This window comes from Mustela putorius, unplaced genomic scaffold, assembly GCF_011764305.1.
Source record: "Mustela putorius furo isolate JIRA1106 unplaced genomic scaffold, ASM1176430v1.1 tig00003869_pilon_pilon_pilon, whole genome shotgun sequence".
NCBI lineage: Eukaryota > Metazoa > Chordata > Mammalia > Carnivora > Mustelidae > Mustela > Mustela putorius.
The window spans coordinates 30,444,790-30,462,424 of NW_025422021.1; the positions used below are offsets into that span (position 1 = coordinate 30,444,790).

At 58.8% G+C, this 17,635-nt stretch overlaps 1 protein-coding gene across 2 annotated transcripts; it reads left to right on the forward strand.

Moving 5' to 3' along the window:
- Nucleotides 1–5,765: 5,765 nt before the first annotated feature.
- PDCD1 (programmed cell death 1) lies at nucleotides 5,766–17,066 on the forward strand. Of its 2 annotated transcripts, none has more exons than XM_013051906.2 (5): nucleotides 5,766–5,940; nucleotides 13,690–14,049; nucleotides 14,509–14,670; nucleotides 15,696–15,730; nucleotides 15,948–17,066. In XM_013051906.2, exons 1-5 carry the CDS (start codon nucleotides 5,865–5,867, stop codon nucleotides 16,176–16,178), a joined length of 864 nt encoding a protein of 287 aa, XP_012907360.1. In that variant the 5' UTR covers nucleotides 5,766–5,864; the 3' UTR covers nucleotides 16,179–17,066. The 2 variants fall into 2 exon arrangements, with proteins under 2 accessions (XP_012907360.1, XP_004743873.1); XM_004743816.3 differs by having other exon boundaries at nucleotides 5,772–5,940; nucleotides 15,945–17,066.
- The last annotated feature ends 569 nt before the right edge of the window (nucleotides 17,067–17,635 follow it).

The following is a 17,635-nucleotide window of genomic DNA, read 5'->3' on the forward strand; positions in this document are numbered from 1 at the left end:
CCCAAACCCACAAACCAAGCTCTCTGCAAAAGCTACTCACACACCAACTAACAAGTCGGTTGGCTTCTTCACCAGACGGTGATGGACAAGGCAGAATACGGCACAGTGTTCGGCCAACACCTGAGGGCTATGCGTGACCCCGAAGCTGGCCTGCTGTGTGGGGTCCACCTGCATGGACACAGGTCCCTCCAAGCATGGACTCTAGGAATGAGGCTGGCTAGCAGCCCCTCCGCCGTCTGCCCTCCGCCGTCTGCCCACCACTCTGCGACCAGCCTCCCGATGCATCGATGACTCCAGAATGGGCCGGGCTGGGGATGGAGAGCGGTGCCAAGGGCAACTGTCCTTGCTGCCGCCCCACCTGATGGAGACAGCACTTTCTTGTCTGCCTGCCCACCCCCCATGGACACTCCTTTTGGCTCACACTCCCCTGCCTGGCACTTAGCTTCTTGAGTTCAGTTTTTAGAGAAGATGGTTAGAAGGCAGGGCTCAGCCCTCACCACTGGGGGACCTCTAGGTGGAGCATTTGAAAGCAAATCTTCTGGCAGCCCTGATGAGCCATGAGGACAGTCTCCTGCAGGTGACGATGCTCAGAGCCTCTGTCTCTCTCTTGGCCTGGGCGTGGCCTGGGCAGGTCCCCCCAAAACCTCTTCATGCCATGCTGAACCAGATAAATGCCAGCTTTGGGACAAGACAGCATAGCCAATGAGTCAGAGCTGGAAGCCAGGCTGGGAGAGGAGGGTATCACAGGGTCCAGCTCTAGGCCACCTAGCTGATTGGACCCCACCTTGTGTGTCTGGAAGGAGAGAAGTTGAGAGAGACAGACAGGCAAGAAGAAAAAATCAGGTGGAAATAATCGTGCTGGGCTCACCCCTGCCTTCCCCCAAACCTCGGTTCCAGGGACACAGGCCACTTGGGCAGACCCCAGGCCCAGTCCCCAGCAAACAGGCAAGGTGCGTGTCTCTGGGCTACAGGCGGGGGCCATGGAGTCCGTGGCTAGGATGGCAGCATCTGTCCCTTGAAGCCCCATGTCCAGCATCCAGTGTTCTGGGTCCCACAAGCCCTTCTCACCCACCCCCCACCCCGCAAAGTTCCTTGCCCTGGTGTCCACCGACTGCTGCCCTGCCAGGGGCCAGTCACGTATACCAAGCCCCAGTGGGGACCCATGAGAGCCACAGAGACTGAGAATAAAACATAACCGGCAAGAATAGCTTGGTCTGACAGTTCAGTTTTCCACACAGGTGCACAGCCGGATTTCACGGCTCCACTGAAATCAGCAGGTAAGTGTGGGGCAGGGCAGGCTCCCTCCTCACCCACATCCACTGGAGCAGAGCGGAGGTCCCAGAGGGCAGGTAGCTGGCAAGTACCTGGAGTCATGGCCTGCAGGGGGCTGCCCCTGTGCCAGCTGGGGGGACCAGCAAGCTGGGAGTCCAAGTGGCGGACACGCAGAGGACACACACAGCACACGTCTCACAACACACACGTGTGAGCGCAGACACACAGACACACACACACGTACCCATGCACACGCACCCCACACAAAATGCAGCCACATACACACACAAACACACGTGGAAATTTAAGCTGCAAGTAAGTTCACGTTAAAAAGCAGTGTTCTCGAAAGTTGACAAAGAAAGGGGAGCAGGAAATCTGTAACTTGTCATCTTAGCAAACAGATACCCCGACCATCTCGGTTCTTGTCTATTAATAAATGGTGTCATGTTTTGTTCACATTTTTTAAAATTGGGTTTTTAAATTGGGCAAATAACTTGGGTGCTCTTTTTTAACTTCTGGGAAATGCTTCAAAAACAGGATAGAACAAAAAGTTTTTATTTGCAAACACTATTAACCATTTCCTGTTCCAACCTCAGAAATACTGCGAACCCGCCGCTGCCTCCTGGGGCCACAGCTCCGTCCAGGCCGGGGTGACATCACCGCCCAGCCGCTCAGAAGCATTTTCAGGATGATCCTTCTGTTTCCTGTGCTTTACCATAAATGGAAACTTCCCTGTGACTGGGCTGCTGCCTCGGGAAAGCGCGGGGAGATCCCCGTCTCCCCCACTTTCCATCGTTCTGGCTCAGGTTCCGCCCGCCCGCCTGCCTGCCCGCCCGCACACCCCTGCCTGGCGTCACAGCTGGGCTGGCACCTTGGAAACTAGACTCCTCTTCTCTGATGGGGAGGGTGGGAGGGCCCCAGGCAGGAAGCTTCTCCCGCCCCCCACAACCAGACCCTCCTGCTTCAGGGGAGATGGCAGCACCCACCTTGCCAACAACCCCCACCCTCAGGGCCATGTGTTAGTCCGGTGAGAAGCACATGGGGGGGCGGAGCGGGGGGGGGGGGAACAGGGGAGCTTCCCCAGGGAGCACACACGGCCTAGGCAGGACCACAGGACAACGGGCAGGGAGCACGTGGGACAGGAGGCCCTCGCAGGACGGCGGAGGCTGTAGATCCCAGACTCCCTGCACCGATCGGCCCCAGCACAGCCCTCAGCCGGGACCAGCCCGCCTGTGCTCGGCCCACTGCAGAGCTCTGGGCAGATACAAGAAGGAGCCCACCAGCCACACAGGGACGTGGACAGATCGTGCCCCACCCCACCCCACAGGCCACATGCTGGATCACCCCCAGGCTGACATGGAGCAGATGTGAAAGCCGGTGGTGACTGGAAGGAGGAACAGGCACGAGGGTGTGGTGACTCCTGTGTGTGGGGGTGCAGGGTGGTCCCAGGGCCACAAGACATGCACACGAGAACCACGCACGGGAACTGACTGTGCTCAGGGCATGGTCCCCGTGTCAGCATCCTGGTTGTCACACCACTGCCGGTTGTGCAATGTGTTACCGAGAGAGCCTGAGCCACGTGTGAGGGGCCGGCTCTCGGCTGTTTCCGAGACTGCGAGGGAACCTAGTTACCTCACTGACCACACACATCTTTCTTCATCAACTATCATTTGAATGGGGCTCCTGGGTTGTCCCTGGTGCCTACTTGTAAGTGGAGACAGGGACGGGAAACCCCAGCTGTAACCTCAGCTGGGACCCCCCAAACCCAAAGGGGTGAAACCATGACACAGGGCAAGGAGGAGAATGCCAGCCTGTGGGGGACACAGGGAGGGACACAAAGGACCCTGATCTTGCCCTTCTCTCCAGCCAGGGAGCCTGTCCTATCCCTAAGATGATGAGGGAAGGAGACAGTGTGTGACAGGGACAGTGTAACGGGGACACTGTGTGACCGGGGCACTGTATGTGATGGGGACAGTGAGTATGACAGGGACGTGTGTGCTTTGAACAGTATGCAGTGGGGACAGTATGTCTTGGAGAGATGGTGTGTGTGATGGGGACAGTATGATGGGGACACTGTATGACAGGGACACTGTGTGTGATGAGGATGGTGAGTATGATGGGGACAACATGTGGTTTGAACAGTATGCAGTGGGGACAGTATGTCTTGGGGGGATGGTGTGTGTGATGGGGACAGTATGATGGGGACACTGTGTGACAGGGACACTGTGTGTGATGAGGATGGTGAGTATGATGGGGACAACATGTGGTTTGAACAGTATGCAGTGGGGACAGTATGTCTTGGGGGGATGGTGTGTGTGATGGGGACAGTATGATGGGGACACTGTGTGACAGGGACACTGTGTGTGATGAGGACGGTATGATGGGGACAACGTGTGGTTTGAACAGTATGCAGTGGGGACAGTATGTCTTGGGGGGACGGTGTGTGTGACAGGGACAGTGAGTATGACAGGGACACTGTGTAACAGGAAGAATATGTCTTTGGGGGAAAGTGTGCTGACAAGTGGTAGAAAGCTCCCTTTGGGAGTACAGCACCCCAGCAGTCCCTGGGACCCCTGCCCCCTCCCCCACCTGTCCCAGCTTCCTTCCCAGGCTCTGATCCCATCACCCGCTGCGCCTGCCCACCCTAGTGTGGAGTGTGAGGTTCCTCCAGGCTGTGTACCCCTCCCCTTCCTGCCTGCAGGGTCTCTGTGCCCTCCTGTGACTCCAAATCGTCCTGTTGACCCAACCCTCCAGGTCGCAAATGCCCCTTCCAACCTTTTGAGTGGGCCGTTCCCACAGCCCCTCACCCCAAGGGAGTTCAGGGGGATGGAGGAGAAAGGAGGACACAGCGGGTGTTGGGGGAGGGGCACAGTGCATCCCGACTCAGGACAGGCAGACACGCATTCAAGCTCTTGCAGATGGAATCACAGCTGGGGTGGCTGGGGGGTGGAGGGTGGGGGGTGGCTCTGTAGTCGCCTGGAATCCCAGCACACACCCCTCATGCAGGGAGGCATGTCTCCCAGCACAGAGCCTGGGGCTCGAAAATGCAGGTCCCCCCTGTGCCCACCGGGCCCGAGACTTGCCGGGCGCCTGGCAGCCCCGAATCCCACCTGACCGCACATCCCCAGTCCGGGGCCCAAGGGGAAGCCCCGGGGGCTGGCGGACCAGGAGACACCTGTCCGGAGGGCCCACCCACCCCCCAGCAATCCGAGGCCTCGCGGCCTAGTGCCCCGCCCCCCGCCGCCCACGCGGGGCTCGGGGAGTGGCCCTGCGCTCACCACCGAAGCTTCCTCTGCTCGCCTTCGCTTGCAGACACCATCTTTGATGCTCTTTTTCCATCGTTTCAGTTGTCTTTAATGTTTTCCCTTGGCAGCCGAGCCCGAGGTGAACGGGGGGCCGGGGAGGCGCCAGCTGTCGGGCTGCTGCTCGGGCTGTGAGACCCACGCACCCAGCCTGGGGCTGCCGCTGTCAGCAGTTTCCTCTCGCGCTTTCCATTCATCACCAACCGCTTTCAGCAAACCCGCCATGGCCAGACGTGTGGCTGCACGCGGCCGGCGCCCTGGAGACCCCAGGCCCACGACCCAGCCCGCGCCGCCCCCTCCCCGCCCGGATGAGCCTGGAGACCCCGGCCCACGACCGCCCCCAACCGCCCCTGTCCCCAGGCTGCGCTGAGCAGCCCAAACGCTGAAGGTTAAGCCCCCAACATGGGACGTCCTCAGGACACCGGCAGGTGGCACCCTGAAGCTTGGGGGCTGGGGGTGCCAGCTTCCTGCAGGAGCCCCTTCCCCCCACCCAGGGCCAGGGCACTCCAAGGCCTGGGACAGGACAGGAGGGGAGGGGGTCTCAGGTAGGCCTACCAGAAATGCCCTTCCCGGACCCAGCCTGGGGCTCAGGCAGCCCTTCAGCTGCTTCCCGGACCCAGTCTAGGGCTTAGGCAGACCCTCAGCTGCCCCAGCATGGCCTTGCAGCCCTCAGGGGAGGGGCACACCCTTGGCAGTGGCCCTGCCCCCACCATCTCCAGCACTTGCAGAGTGTGGTTGGTTCAAGCCTTCAAGAGAAGACAAGATGGGCATGGAAGACAAAGTGGGCATGGGCTTGAGCCCAGCCCTCAACGCAGCCCCAGGGGCCTGAATGCACAGTCCACCTGCAAAGGGCAGAATGGGTGGGGGAGGGGAGAACAGAGAGTCCAGTATCCCTCACAAGCTCAGCAGAAGGGGAAAGAAGCCACAACAAATGACAAGTTGCTCAGGTGGAGAGACCCCCACAGGGGAAGAGGGGCAGCTGGGTGTCCCCCTCATCCGCCTGTGCTTCACTCTTCCCCACCCCTGCCCCCACCCTCTGTACTTCTTTCTCTCGCCCATCCCCCTTCTCAGTCCCCTACTCTGTCTTCCCCATCTTTCTCTCCCTCAGTCCCCCAGTCTCTCTCGGGCTCCCCTCCTATTTCCACCCACGTGGAGGAAGAGGAGGAGGAAGAGGGGGTGGGGCTGGGGCGTGTCGCTCCGTCCTGACCCGGGACAGTTTCCTTTCCGCTCACACCTCTGCCAGAGCCGTGGAGGAGGAGACTGGCAAACGAGGCTGGCTGCGCTCTGGGCATGGGGACCCCACGGGCGCCCTGGCCGCTCGTCTGGGCCGTGCTGCAGCTGGGCTGGTGGCCAGGAAGGCTCCTAGGTATGTGGGTCAGGGCTGGGTGGCACGGGATCAGGTCTCAGGGAAAGACCTCTGGCTCTTGGTCCCTGGCAGACAGACAGGGAGGGGGCTGTGCTGGGATCTGGCCTCAAAGGCCCAGCACTGCCCCTGGCAGGGTGCTGTGTGACTTTGGGTGGGTGAAGTGCATCTCTGGGCTCCAGCTTCTTGCCTGCCCACCTCACTTGGCGGTGAGTCCAGCCCTCACCTATGAGCAGGCAGGAACATCCCAGCTGTTTCTCAGGGTCCTGTGGGACAGGCTTGCCCCTCTGTAGGATAAGGGCTGACCAGAGCGCCAAACCTCAGCCCAGATGCCCCATATTTTCCAGGGATTGGGACCAGCGCCCCAGGGGACTGACTGTCTCTGTGAGGTCCCAGGCAGATGGCCAAGAGACATTTCTCTAATTATATCAGAAGAGTAACCAACCATTCAAGTGGAGATTGTCCACTTCTGCAGCCCACCTGCTGTGGGCCTAGGTCTCTGGAAGAGACTCTTGTGTGTATAGGGTCTGGGTATGGCTGCGAGCATCCACGGCAGGTTCCGGCAAGGGGGCCTGGCCCTTACCCCCCTTGCACAGATTATCTACCACTGGGGACCCCGGTCGAAGTCCATTGGTCGGGGAGAGGGGCCCAGCTGCCCTTGTCCTCGGCTACTGCACAGATGGGAACATTGAGGAAGGTGGATCCTTTGGGTGGGTCCAGGGTCTTTCCTCTGGACCTCATTGGGCTGGGAGGTGGCATGGCCCCCAGAAGGACCACGACGAGGTCCCACTGGGACTGCCCATCCTGGAGTCTTGGTGCACCTCCCGGGCCTGCTGGGCAATGGTGGGGTGCCAGCCGCCCTATGTTTCCTCCCCAGCCCAGCCTGGCTCTCCAGGAAGGCATGTAGGCCACTCTCAAGATTAGCGGAGGAAACTCAGAGCTGAGGTCAGAGGCCCAAGGGCATGTGGCCAAAGGTGCCCCGTTGGGGGCCCTTGCAGAGGAGCCCAGGCACAGAGGCAGAGGTGTGAGTATCACCCCAGGAGGGGGAACGGAGGCATAAATGTGGGCCTTGACTCAGCCCTGGAGGCCCACAACCCCCCGGGACCCCTTCCCCAAGCAGGGTAAGGTGAGAATGAGATACTGCAGCCGCTGTCCAGAGTCAAAGGCACCAGCTTGGGGCTCATTTTCCCCATCTCAACCCTGAGCACACCACGTTGCCAACATCATATGTCGGGTCACCCTCTTCCCCTTCCACCAGACTCGGGCGCTCCTGGCTGCGGGGACATTTGAGTGCTATCTCTTTGCTTTCCTAATGTATTACATTTATTATTTGGATCATTCTCATGGATGTCTCCCCACCCCCCCATACCTCCTTACGTACGTGTTTTTCTTCCATTTAATGGAATATCCCAAACTCAGTAGCTGGCTGGCCCAGATCCTAGTGAATGAGAGTAAGGAAGAGTACAGCTTTGGAACAGGACAGGCTTGAGTTCAAAGGAAGACATGGCTGATGAGACCTTTGGCAAGTCACCTCGTCTCACTGGGCAGCGGCATTCTTACCTGCGGCTGGGGACGCTAGTGTCTGCCTTGCGCTGAGAATTCAAAAAGGTCAATTCTGAAAACTGCCTGCATAGCCCATGATCTCTTTTTTGAAGGCAGATTTGTTTTAGTTATTTTTCCAACTTAAAATTTTGAAAAATGTCTGAAACATACAGAAAAGTCACAAGAACGCAGTAGTGAACACCCGTTACTCCAAGTTTCTGATTGGCTGTATTGGCACCTTTGTGAATGGATTTGCTGGGGCTTCGGGGGGAAAAAGCCAGCCCCTGGAGGCTTCAGCACCTGGAGGTTGTAGTCTGGCATTTCTGGAGGCGGGAAGTCCGAGACCAGGTGTGCATGGGGCCAATTCCCGCCGGGACCGTGAGGGAGGCTCCCTTCCAGGCTTCCCCAGCGCCTGGTGTTTGCCAGCAATCCTGGGGGCCTCAGCCTGTGGATGCAATAGCCCATCTGGCTCCAGCATCATGTGGCGCTCCCCTCATTCGCTGCTGTCCAAATTTTCCCCTTCTTGTAAGGACACCAGCCATGTTGCATTAGGAACCCATGGGTTTTAGCTTATCTTAAGAAATTATGTCTGCGGGGCACCTGGGTGGCTCAGTGGGTTAAAGCCTCTGCCTTCGGCTCCCGTCATGATCCCAGGGTCCTGGGATTGAGCCCCACATCAGGCTCTCTGCTCAGCAGGGAGCCCGCTTCCTCCTCTCTCTCTCTGCTTGCCTCTCTGCCTACTTGTGATCTCTCTCCGTCAAATAAATAAATAAAAATCTTTTTTAAAAAAATTCTTAAAAAGCCATTAAAAAAAGAAATTATGTCTGCAATAACCCTTTTTTTTTTAGTAGTCTCTGTACCCAACATGGGTCTTGAACTCACGACCCTGAGGTGGAGAGTCGCAAGCTCTACCCATAAGCCAGCGCCCCTACCCTATTTCCAAATAAGGTCACAATGTGCCATGCTGAGGCTCAGGGCCGTGCCAGCAGGTGCACTGGGGGGCACGGCTCCACTCATCTCACAGAGGTCAGACCTCTCTACTAACACGCCAGGGGCTCTCCCCCCGGGCCCTTCGTTCTGATGCTCCCTCTTGCTGGATTATCTTGCCCTGATGGGAGCCCAGTCAAGGGCCGCCTACCTCCCTGGATGTCACTGTCCTTGGTTTCTTCTGACTCTGGTCAAACGCCAGTTCTCTCTGCCACCACCACTGGCATTCTGGTTGGTTTTTTTCTTTTTTCTTTTTTTTAACTCAGATCTCAATTTTATTTTAGATATGGAAAACTTAGAATTAGGAATATATTTTTTAAAGATTTTATTTATTGGGGCGGTTGGGTGGCTCAATCAGTTGAACATCTGCCTTTGGCTCAGGTCATGATCTCAGGTCCTGGGATCGAGCCCCACATCAGGTTCCCTGCTCAGCGGAGAGTCTGCTTCTCCCTCTCCCTCTTCCTTTGTGTGCTCTCCCTCTCTCTCTCTCTCTCAAATAAATAAATAAAATCTTTAACAAAAAAATATTTATTTGAGAGAGAGAGAGAGAGAGTGAGCACAAGCAGGGGGAACAGCAGAGGGAAAGGGAGAAGCAGACTCCCTGCTGGGCAGGGAGCCTGATATGGGGCTCGATCCCAGGACTCCAGGATCATGACCTTAGCCGAAGGCAGACGCTTAAGCAATTGAGCCACCCAGGCGCCTGAATTAGGAACATTTATATTAGTTGTAGGCGCACAGTGAAATGATTCGCTATTTGTACATATTACAAAATTTAACCAGTTAACACTTGTCATCACACAGAGTCACAAAATCTGTAAGGAGAACTTTCAGTATTCACTCTTCTAGGTACTTTGAAACGTGCGAGAAAGGATTATTAGCTACCGTCCCCATGACTTACATCCCATCCCCGGGACTTACTCATTTTATAACTGCAAGTTCGTGTCTCTTGACCCCTTCATTCCTTCCACTGACACCCCACTCCCACCTCAGACGACTGCTAATCTGTTCCCTATATCCAGGAGCTAAGTTTTTGTTTAATTTTTTCTTCTTTCTCTTTTTCTTTCTTTCTTTTTTTTTTTTTTTAGTCTCCACGTATAAATGAGATCACAGAGTATTCATCTTTCTCTGACTGACTTATTTTTTTTTCTTTTTTAAGATTTTATTTATTTATTTGACAGAGATAACAAGTAGGCAGAGAGGCAGGCGGGTGGGGGTGGGGAAGCAGGCTCCCTGCTGAGCAGAGAGCCCCAATGCTATTTGGGACTTGATCCCAGGACCCCGAGATCACCAGGACTTGATCCCAGGAGCCCGAGATCACAATCTGAGCCAATGGCAGAGGCTCCAACCCACTGAGCCACCCAGGTGCCCGTGACTGACTTATTTCACTTAACGTAATGCCCTCCTTGTCCACCCATGTTGTCACAAATGACAAGATCTCATTCTTATGGCTATGTGATGTCCCATTGTGTGCGCACACCACACCTTTTTAACCACTCATCTGTGGACAGACACGCGGGCTGCTTTTGTACTGTGGGTCTTGTAGATAATGCCGCAGGACATATGGCAGTGCATGTGGCTTTTTTCTAATTTGTGTTTTTGTTCTCTTTGGGTAAATACTCAGTAGTACAGTAGCTGGATCCTAGGGCAGCTCTATTAAGTTTCTAAGGACCCTCCACACTGTTCTCTGCGGTGGCTGTGCCAGCTCCCATCTCCACCAACAGCGCACGAGGGTGCCTTTTTCTCGTTGTTTCGTGTCTTGTTGAGTCTAGCCATCCTGACAGGTGTGAAGTGATATCTCATTGTGGTTTCCATTTGCATTTCCCTGACGATGAGGGATGGTGAGCGTCTTTCCTGGTGTCTGTCAGCCCTCTGGACGCCTTTGGACAACTGTCTATTTAGGTCCTCTGTGCATTCTTTAATCTGATATTTGGGGATTTTTGCTATTGAGTTATGTGAGTTCTTTACGTGTTTTGGATATTAACCCTTCATCAGATAAATGATTTACAAGTATTTCCTCCCGTCCTGTAGGTTGCCTTTCCATCATGTTGATGGTTTCCTTTGCTGTGTGAAGGGTTTGAGTTTCGTGTAGTCCCCAATAAAAACTTGCTTGTTTTCCCTGCCGTGAACCCCCACGTGCCCCTGACGGGTCCCAGGAGGGTGGGTAGGTGCGTGTCATCTGGGTGCATCAGACACGTGTGGGACCTCAGGGACGTGTTGATCCTCCATGCGGCAAGTTCAGGGACCCCACGGCAAGGAAGTGAAGGCACCCTGTCCCCCTCCTGCCGAGTGAGAGACTCATGGGGGTTGTAGGAGCTGACCGTCCACCGGGTGACTCTTCCAGTACCATAGGCAGGTCTTGCATAAATCAACTGCTGCTGGGTGCTAGATGAGAAAGTTGTGACCTCCAGGACAGCAGTGGCTGTGCCCCCTGCCACGCAGCCCGTCCCACCACGCTGGGCCCGACCCTGAGATCTCCCCGCCTGCGCACACAGCTCCCTCCTTGACCCATTCCCCAAAGAAAGGCCCTGGAGCCCCTTACCGACATTTTATTATCAAATATGAAATAAGTAGATGACACTTCAATGTTTAAAGCCAAACAACACAAGATTCACAGGTGTTCCTACTGTAGGGACGGCCGTACTTAGTCGGGCTCTACTACCAGCGCTCCTCTGGGGAAGTTTGGATTGACTTAGAGGTGTGTGTACACAGGGTCCCTGTCCCATCTGGCCGTCACACCTGCTCCCAGAAAGCAGCGAGCCCAGTGCCCACCGAGCCCCCCTCTCACCCCAGTGAGGTTTCAGCCCCGTGCTCCCACCGGCCCGCTTCCTCAGGTGTCCCTGAGCCCCCGTTCCAGGAAGCTCATCTTTCTCCATGTGGACAGGCTGCTGAGCACCCAGCCGGGATCCCCCTGTGGGCCTGCACCCCAGCCAAACCGTCAGAGCCCTCAACAGCCATGCACCTTGTGACTTTGGGGAGGTGGGTACTCCCTGGTCAGAATGGGCTCTGGGGCAGCTACAGGGTGAAGGGCTGCCCCTTTCCACACTCCCCACAGGGAAGACCACCCTGACATGTCTCAGGCCGGACCCATGGCTGCTGCTGCATCCAGGCTCTGGCGCTGACCATGCTGTGAGACCCCTGGGGGTGGGGGTACAACAGGCACAGAGATGGGGGTGCCCTGGAGAGGGGTCCAAGGAAAAGCAAGGAAGCCATGGTGCCACCAAAGGGAATGGGGTCTCAAGGGCCACCAGGAGGGACCTGGGAGTCAGCAGAGCCTGAGCAGGACCAGGAGGCTGCCACATAAAGACCGAGGCAGAGGCTGGGCTAAGGGCCACCCAGTCTGCCCTCCTTGCCAAGTTCAGGTTCCCCGAGAGGTGCTGCAAAGAGCCAACCAACAGACAAGGGACCCAAGTGGTCACCAATTTGGGTGAGGGGTGGGGTAGTTGAGGGTCTGATCCAGAGTCCACTCAGGAGCCCAGGGGGAGGCCTACCAGGGCGGGGGCGGGTGCTCTACAGGAGGGGAGGGGATGCTAAGCACCTTGCGGAACCCCAAGGGCCACTCCTCAGAGGCCCAGATTCTGTCTGGAGGCCTCAGTGGGAGGGGGTTCCTGGTGGACATTTGTCAGGAGGCAGGTGCAGGCACATCTCCAGTGGGACCAGGGGCACGTGGGGCTGGGCAGGAGACATGCAGAGTGAGGGTGGGGGAAGGCCCACGGACCCAGCAGCCCAGGCCAAGGCAGCAATGTCCCGGCCGACTTCAGCACCCCCACGCCCCAATTGCCTGGTTACTCCCATGATGCTCTCTTTGTAAACGCGTGAGCTTCTCAAATACACGGATAACGAAGACATGCGTCAGGACCGCCAGGGAGGTACCACTGTGGTGGGTCGGCTGTGAATGGGTGGGACACGCAATGACAAATAGGAAAGGGGTTTAGCATGGTCCCCTGTGGGTGGGGGGTCTCCTCTGGGAAAGCCGGGCTGGGGGCCATGGGCAGATGCCCAGCCTCCAGGGCAGTGGGCCTCCCGTCTTTGCAGTGTTTGGGAGCTGAGCGGTATGGGACGTGTAGGGGGGCCAGGAAATGACCTCACTGGACCACGTCTTGGGTCTGGGTATTCCCTCCCGGGTGAGGAAGCCAAGGCCTAGAGCAGTGTGGCAGTGGCCCGGAGGAGCCCCGGGCTTCCAGGCAAGGTCCCCTGGCCAGGGTCAGGGCAGCCAGAGGCAGACCCGGAGCTGGGTCCCGACAGAGCAGCTTGAGACCTGGCACATCCTCCATCTGTGCCTTGGTCCCCGTGTGTCTATCAGGAATCACAGCACAGCCTCCCTGGTGAGCCAGCTACGGAGAATGGAAGGCTTAGCACGTATGGGCTTGGCCATGGCTCCTACCCTGGGACCCTGGGAGACTCTTGACCTGTTCCTGTGTCACCTTGACTCCCTGGGGGGTGCTGCTGTCCTGTGGCCTGGGCCAGATAGGAGGGGCTTCTGCCAAGTGTGGGGGGCGATAGTCACGCACACTCACACAGACACGTGTGCATGTGGTGGTGAGGCAGGCACCGGTGGAAGGAGGCGTGAGCCCCTCCAAGGATGTGGGAGTATCCCTGGGGCCAGGGCCTGGCAATCAGCTGTTCTTGCAAGAGGAGTGTGGGCCAGAGACCAGGACCATCAGGGGCCTCCATTTCTATCCATATCAGGGATAATGGCCCAGCTGCTCTGAACTCCAGTCCCCTGAGTCATGTCAGAAGGCAGAAGGCAGACCCCATCCCAGCTCTGAGCTTGTCCCGCAATGGGCCGAAGGCTGGACCCTGAGCCTGCCGGATGCTGAGCTTTCCAAGGGAGGCCCCCACCAGCAGCCCAGTATCCTGGCCCGGCCCTGCCCCCCTCAGGGCACACAGGACCAGGCTAGCACGATGAGCCAGGGACCCAGGATGGTGGAGCTAGGAACATGACAGTTAGGCCTGCAGGGAGGACCTGAAACCCCACCGTTTGGGGGAGAAATAGGAGATTTAGGGGTCAGAGCCAGAACACAGCCCGGGCCTCGGGTCCTAGTACCGTCAAACCCCACCCCACCATGGAGTTGCCTGGTGAGCCGTGAGCACCACATCCCTGGGGGCGTGCAAGAAGTTGCAAGGCTTGGAGGCAGAGGCCCTGTAGCTGGGGGAGTTGGGGGGAAGGATCTGGGCCGCCGTCCCCACGCCCCTCCCTCACTGGCTTCTGGTCCTCCCCCACAGATTCCCCCGACAGGCCCTGGAGCCCTCTCACCTTCTCCCCGGCACAGCTCACTGTGCACGAGGGGGACAACGCCACCTTCACCTGCAGCCTCTCCAGCGTCCCCAAGAGCTTTGTGCTCAACTGGTACCGTATGAGCCCCCGCAACCAGACAGACAAGCTGGTCGCCTTCCAGGAGGACCACGTCCAGCCCGGCCCGGACAGACGCTTCCACATCACGCGGCTGCCCAGCGGCCGGGATTTCCACCTGAGCATCGCAGCTGCCAGGCCTAATGACAGCGGCACCTACCTGTGCGGGGCCATCTACCTGCCCCCCAACACGCAGATCAACGAGAGCCCCCGTGCGGAGCTCACCGTGAAGGGTGCGGCCTCAAGCCCAAGATGGGGGTGTGCAGTGGGCAGGGCCTCCCCGGCTCCACGAGCAGCTCTGTCCACCCAGGCCCTCAGGGACAAACGGCATCAACCATCAACCTCTGGGATGGGACACACCCCCAGACCCTCTGCCCTTGGTGGGAGGGCACAGCCTGAGGGAGGGCAGCAGGTGGCCGGCACCTCTCAGGATGCAGCAAAGCTCAGGTTCAGCAGAGGTGTGGGCAGGGTGGGGTCGGGGGCAAGACTAGCTAGTGCAAGACCAGGGGCTGGACCCTTGGACATGGAGAGCGGAGGGGAGGGCCCTGAGTCCCCGCCCTGGCTTCCCTCCTGCGACCCCCTCCCTGAGTCCCTTCTCTAAGCCCCCTCCCTGTGTGCCCCTCCCTGAGTCCCCTCCTTGAATCCCCATTACTAAGTCCCCTCTGTGAATCTCTCTCATTTTGCCTTTCCAGAGAGAATCCTGGAGCCCCCCACGGAGAGCCCCAGTCCCCCACCCAGACTCCCTGGCCAGTTACAGGGGTTGGTCATTGGCATCACAGGTGTGCTGGTGGGGGTCCTACTCCTGCTGCTGCTGACCTGGGTCCTGGCCACTGCCTTCCCCAGGGCCACTCGAGGTAAGGCCCTGCCAAGCCCCACTGTTGTCACTACCCCAGTCTCCTGAAGCCCCTCCCCCCAGCCACAACCACCCCTCCCCACCCACAGTGAGCACTTCTCATGGAGGGGCTGGGGCTGAAGTGGGCCTCCCAGGTTCTGGGGTCCCCCCTCTCCCATACACTTGCTCTAAGGAGGGGTCTGAGGGGAGTGGGGTGGAGCGGGTTGTGGCCACGGTCACACAGAAAGGCAAGCAACAGCCCCCACCCCCAGGCTGAGCCATCTATGCTGGGAACACAGGGCCCTCCCAAACCTCAGGCCACACCACAGCCCACAGGACACTGAAAGGATTTCTCACAGCTGCTGGGCTCTGCCCTTGACAACCACAGACACCAGGGTGGTTGCTGTGAGCCCCCCAGTCACCCCCTGCACACATCCTGACCTCCTGGTTGTCCTAGACAGCTTGGACTCAGTCACTCTGATGACCACGTCTGGGGCTGGAAGGAGGCACCCAGAGGGGACCAGCCTGGGGATCAGCTCCTTCGAAGGCCCGGTCCTGGTATCCTGGGCCAGGGGGCACCCCAGGGATCATGTGGCTGAATGGGAGGCCCCATGGGGTCCCAGACAAGGCCCCCTGAAGCTGTGTGGTCTCCGACGGAGAGACACTGGCTGCTGCATTGCTGATCAGGCGTCCACTGTGCATGGGGGGCTGGTGCCTGCATGTTTCCCCGTGGGGGGTTTGTGGCCAGAGATGGCAGGTTCCTGTGGCAGGAGTATGGGGACTGGAAGCCAGAGGGCCTATATTGCCGCCACCCAGCACAACTCCCGGTCCACATGGGACCTGTGGCTCTCCACTTGATGATCAGGGACACGGGGTCCTTGCATGGGGGGTAGGGTTAGCCAGACCATTGGGCAGGGGAGAGGACATTCGGTCACCCTCGTGGGAGCCCCTGGGGAGGAAGGGCCCTGCTACAAAGCCCCCAGCCCCACCACCTGCAGGAGCGTGGGGTGTCCCAGGCCTCCTCACTCAATATGTGCTTCTCTGTAGGTACCTGTGCCTGTGGGAGCGAGGACGAGCCCCTGGTGAGTTCCTTCCCTTTGTGGCCCCGGGGGATGGGAGTCCACAGGCTCAGGAGCACGCCTGTCTCCAGCCTTGTCACGGGATCTGAGCACAGGGACATCAGACCCTAGCAAGGGTCCGAGAGCCCAAGCCCTGCCCTGGCCCCTGGTGGGCACGCGTGCACCTGCCTGTCCGCCACCACAGACCACTAACACCTCCCTCTTTCTCTCCCCAAAGAAGGAGGGCCCCTGTGCAGCGCCTGTGTTCACCGTAGACTATGGGGAGCTGGACTTCCAGTGGCGAGAGAAGACGCCGGAGCCCCCCACTCCCTGCATCCCTGAACAGACGGAGTATGCCACAATTGTCTTCCCCAGCATGCCGGGATCCCCGGGCCGCAGGGCCTCAGCCAATAGCCCTCAGGGACCCCAGCCTCTGAGCCCTGAACACGGACCCTGCCCCTGGCCTCTCTGACCAGCGGCTTCCTCGGGCGGCCTGCATCCCTCAGACCCTCCACTGGGAGCCCAAGTGGGAGCCTTCCCTGAAGGAGTGTGCAGTGGGGAGGAGGTGGGGAGTCGCCCCAGGACTGAGCCCAGTGATGGTGACCAGCCTTGCCTGCGCCAGCCCTGCTCAACTCCTCTTGTACAACCTGGGGGTGGGAGGTGTCCCTGTCGCCTGCTGTGGTCAGGAAAGGAGACCACCCAGGACTGAAGGCCCAGCTGCCTGAGCCAGTCACTTTCTGGTTGTGCTGCACTGGGCCTCCCACCAGTGTCTCCCCGGGGGGGGAGGGCTGGTCTAGTGCTGTGGCCTCCAGAGGGTCAGGCTGCCCGAATCTCCATGGCCCCCCACCGCCTCCCAGGGGAGCCTGCTGCCAGGACACGGGAGCACAAGGACCCTGGTTGGAGACTCTGCCTTGGAGTGGCCCACTGACGTGCCCCCTTGTGCACCCAGAGGGCTCCACGCAGGGGGTGGGGACCTTGTGCTCCTCCAGGCTTGGGAGGGAGCTCCTGGCAAGGCAGAGTGGGGGCCCACAGGCCACCCCCAGGCACGGCCCCACCCTCCAAGCAGCCCCAAGGTGGCGGGGTAGCAAGGAAAAGAACAGGCAGAGCTAGAGTCACCCCCTCAGAGGCCAGACCTGGGGACCCTCCCCGGGAATCTCCCTCTGGTTGGCAACCACACACGGTGCTATTTAAAGGGGCCTCGCCCAGCAGGCAGGTCTGCTGCAGCGCAGCCCGGTCCGCGGCTGCCTGGGTGTCAGGGACTCGGGAGCCCATGTCCTGTCTTGCGTTCCACAAACACTTCAGAGTCCCTCCCCCTATTCTATTATATTATAATTAAATAATGACAAAAGTTCTAAGAAAAGACCAAGTTCTCTCCTGCTTTTGTGGTGGGAGGGGAGGGGGGTGAGTTTCTGCCCAAAGATGGAGGACCCAGCCAGCCCTCCCCAGGCCCTCATCCTCACTGCCCCAGAGACTCCCCAAGGCCTCTCATCTCTGCCCCCCCCCACGTCCATGTCCCACAGCCTCCATAGGGTGAGATCCCTACAGTTCAGGGTGCCATGGGGCATTACCCTCCAGGAAGCCTGTCTCCAGACTTCCTCAGCCTGGCACGGCTCCCCCTGACCTGAGAGTCCCTCCCAGGCAGCACCAGGGCCCTGGGCAGTGGGCATGCAGGTGGACTGCACAGGTGGAGAGAGGGTGCAGCATCGGTAGAGAAAAAGCCCTTCCCACTCACAAAGGAGCGTCTGTCCATCTTCCGGAAGAAGATACAGCTCCGCTGTGAGGAGACCTGAGTTCTCGTCCCAAACTTGCCCCTTCCCAGGGCACCCTATCCAAACCCTCAGGGGCCGTCCGTGCACAAAGTTCCCCCCAGGTCCTCTGCACTCACACCCTGGCTTGCCGCACAGGGGTCCTGTCCTACTGTGCCAGGGT

Coding starts and splice junctions, on each gene's coding strand:
- PDCD1 (XM_004743816.3), top strand. CDS start 5,865: ATGGGGACCCCACGGGCGCCCTGGCCGCTCGTCTGGGCCGTGCTGCAG. Junction 5,941..13,689: donor GTGGCCAGGAAGGCTCCTAG/GTATGTGGGTCA, acceptor CCTCCCCCACAG/ATTCCCCCGACAGGCCCTGG. Junction 14,671..15,695: donor CTTCCCCAGGGCCACTCGAG/GTAAGGCCCTGC, acceptor GCTTCTCTGTAG/GTACCTGTGCCTGTGGGAGC.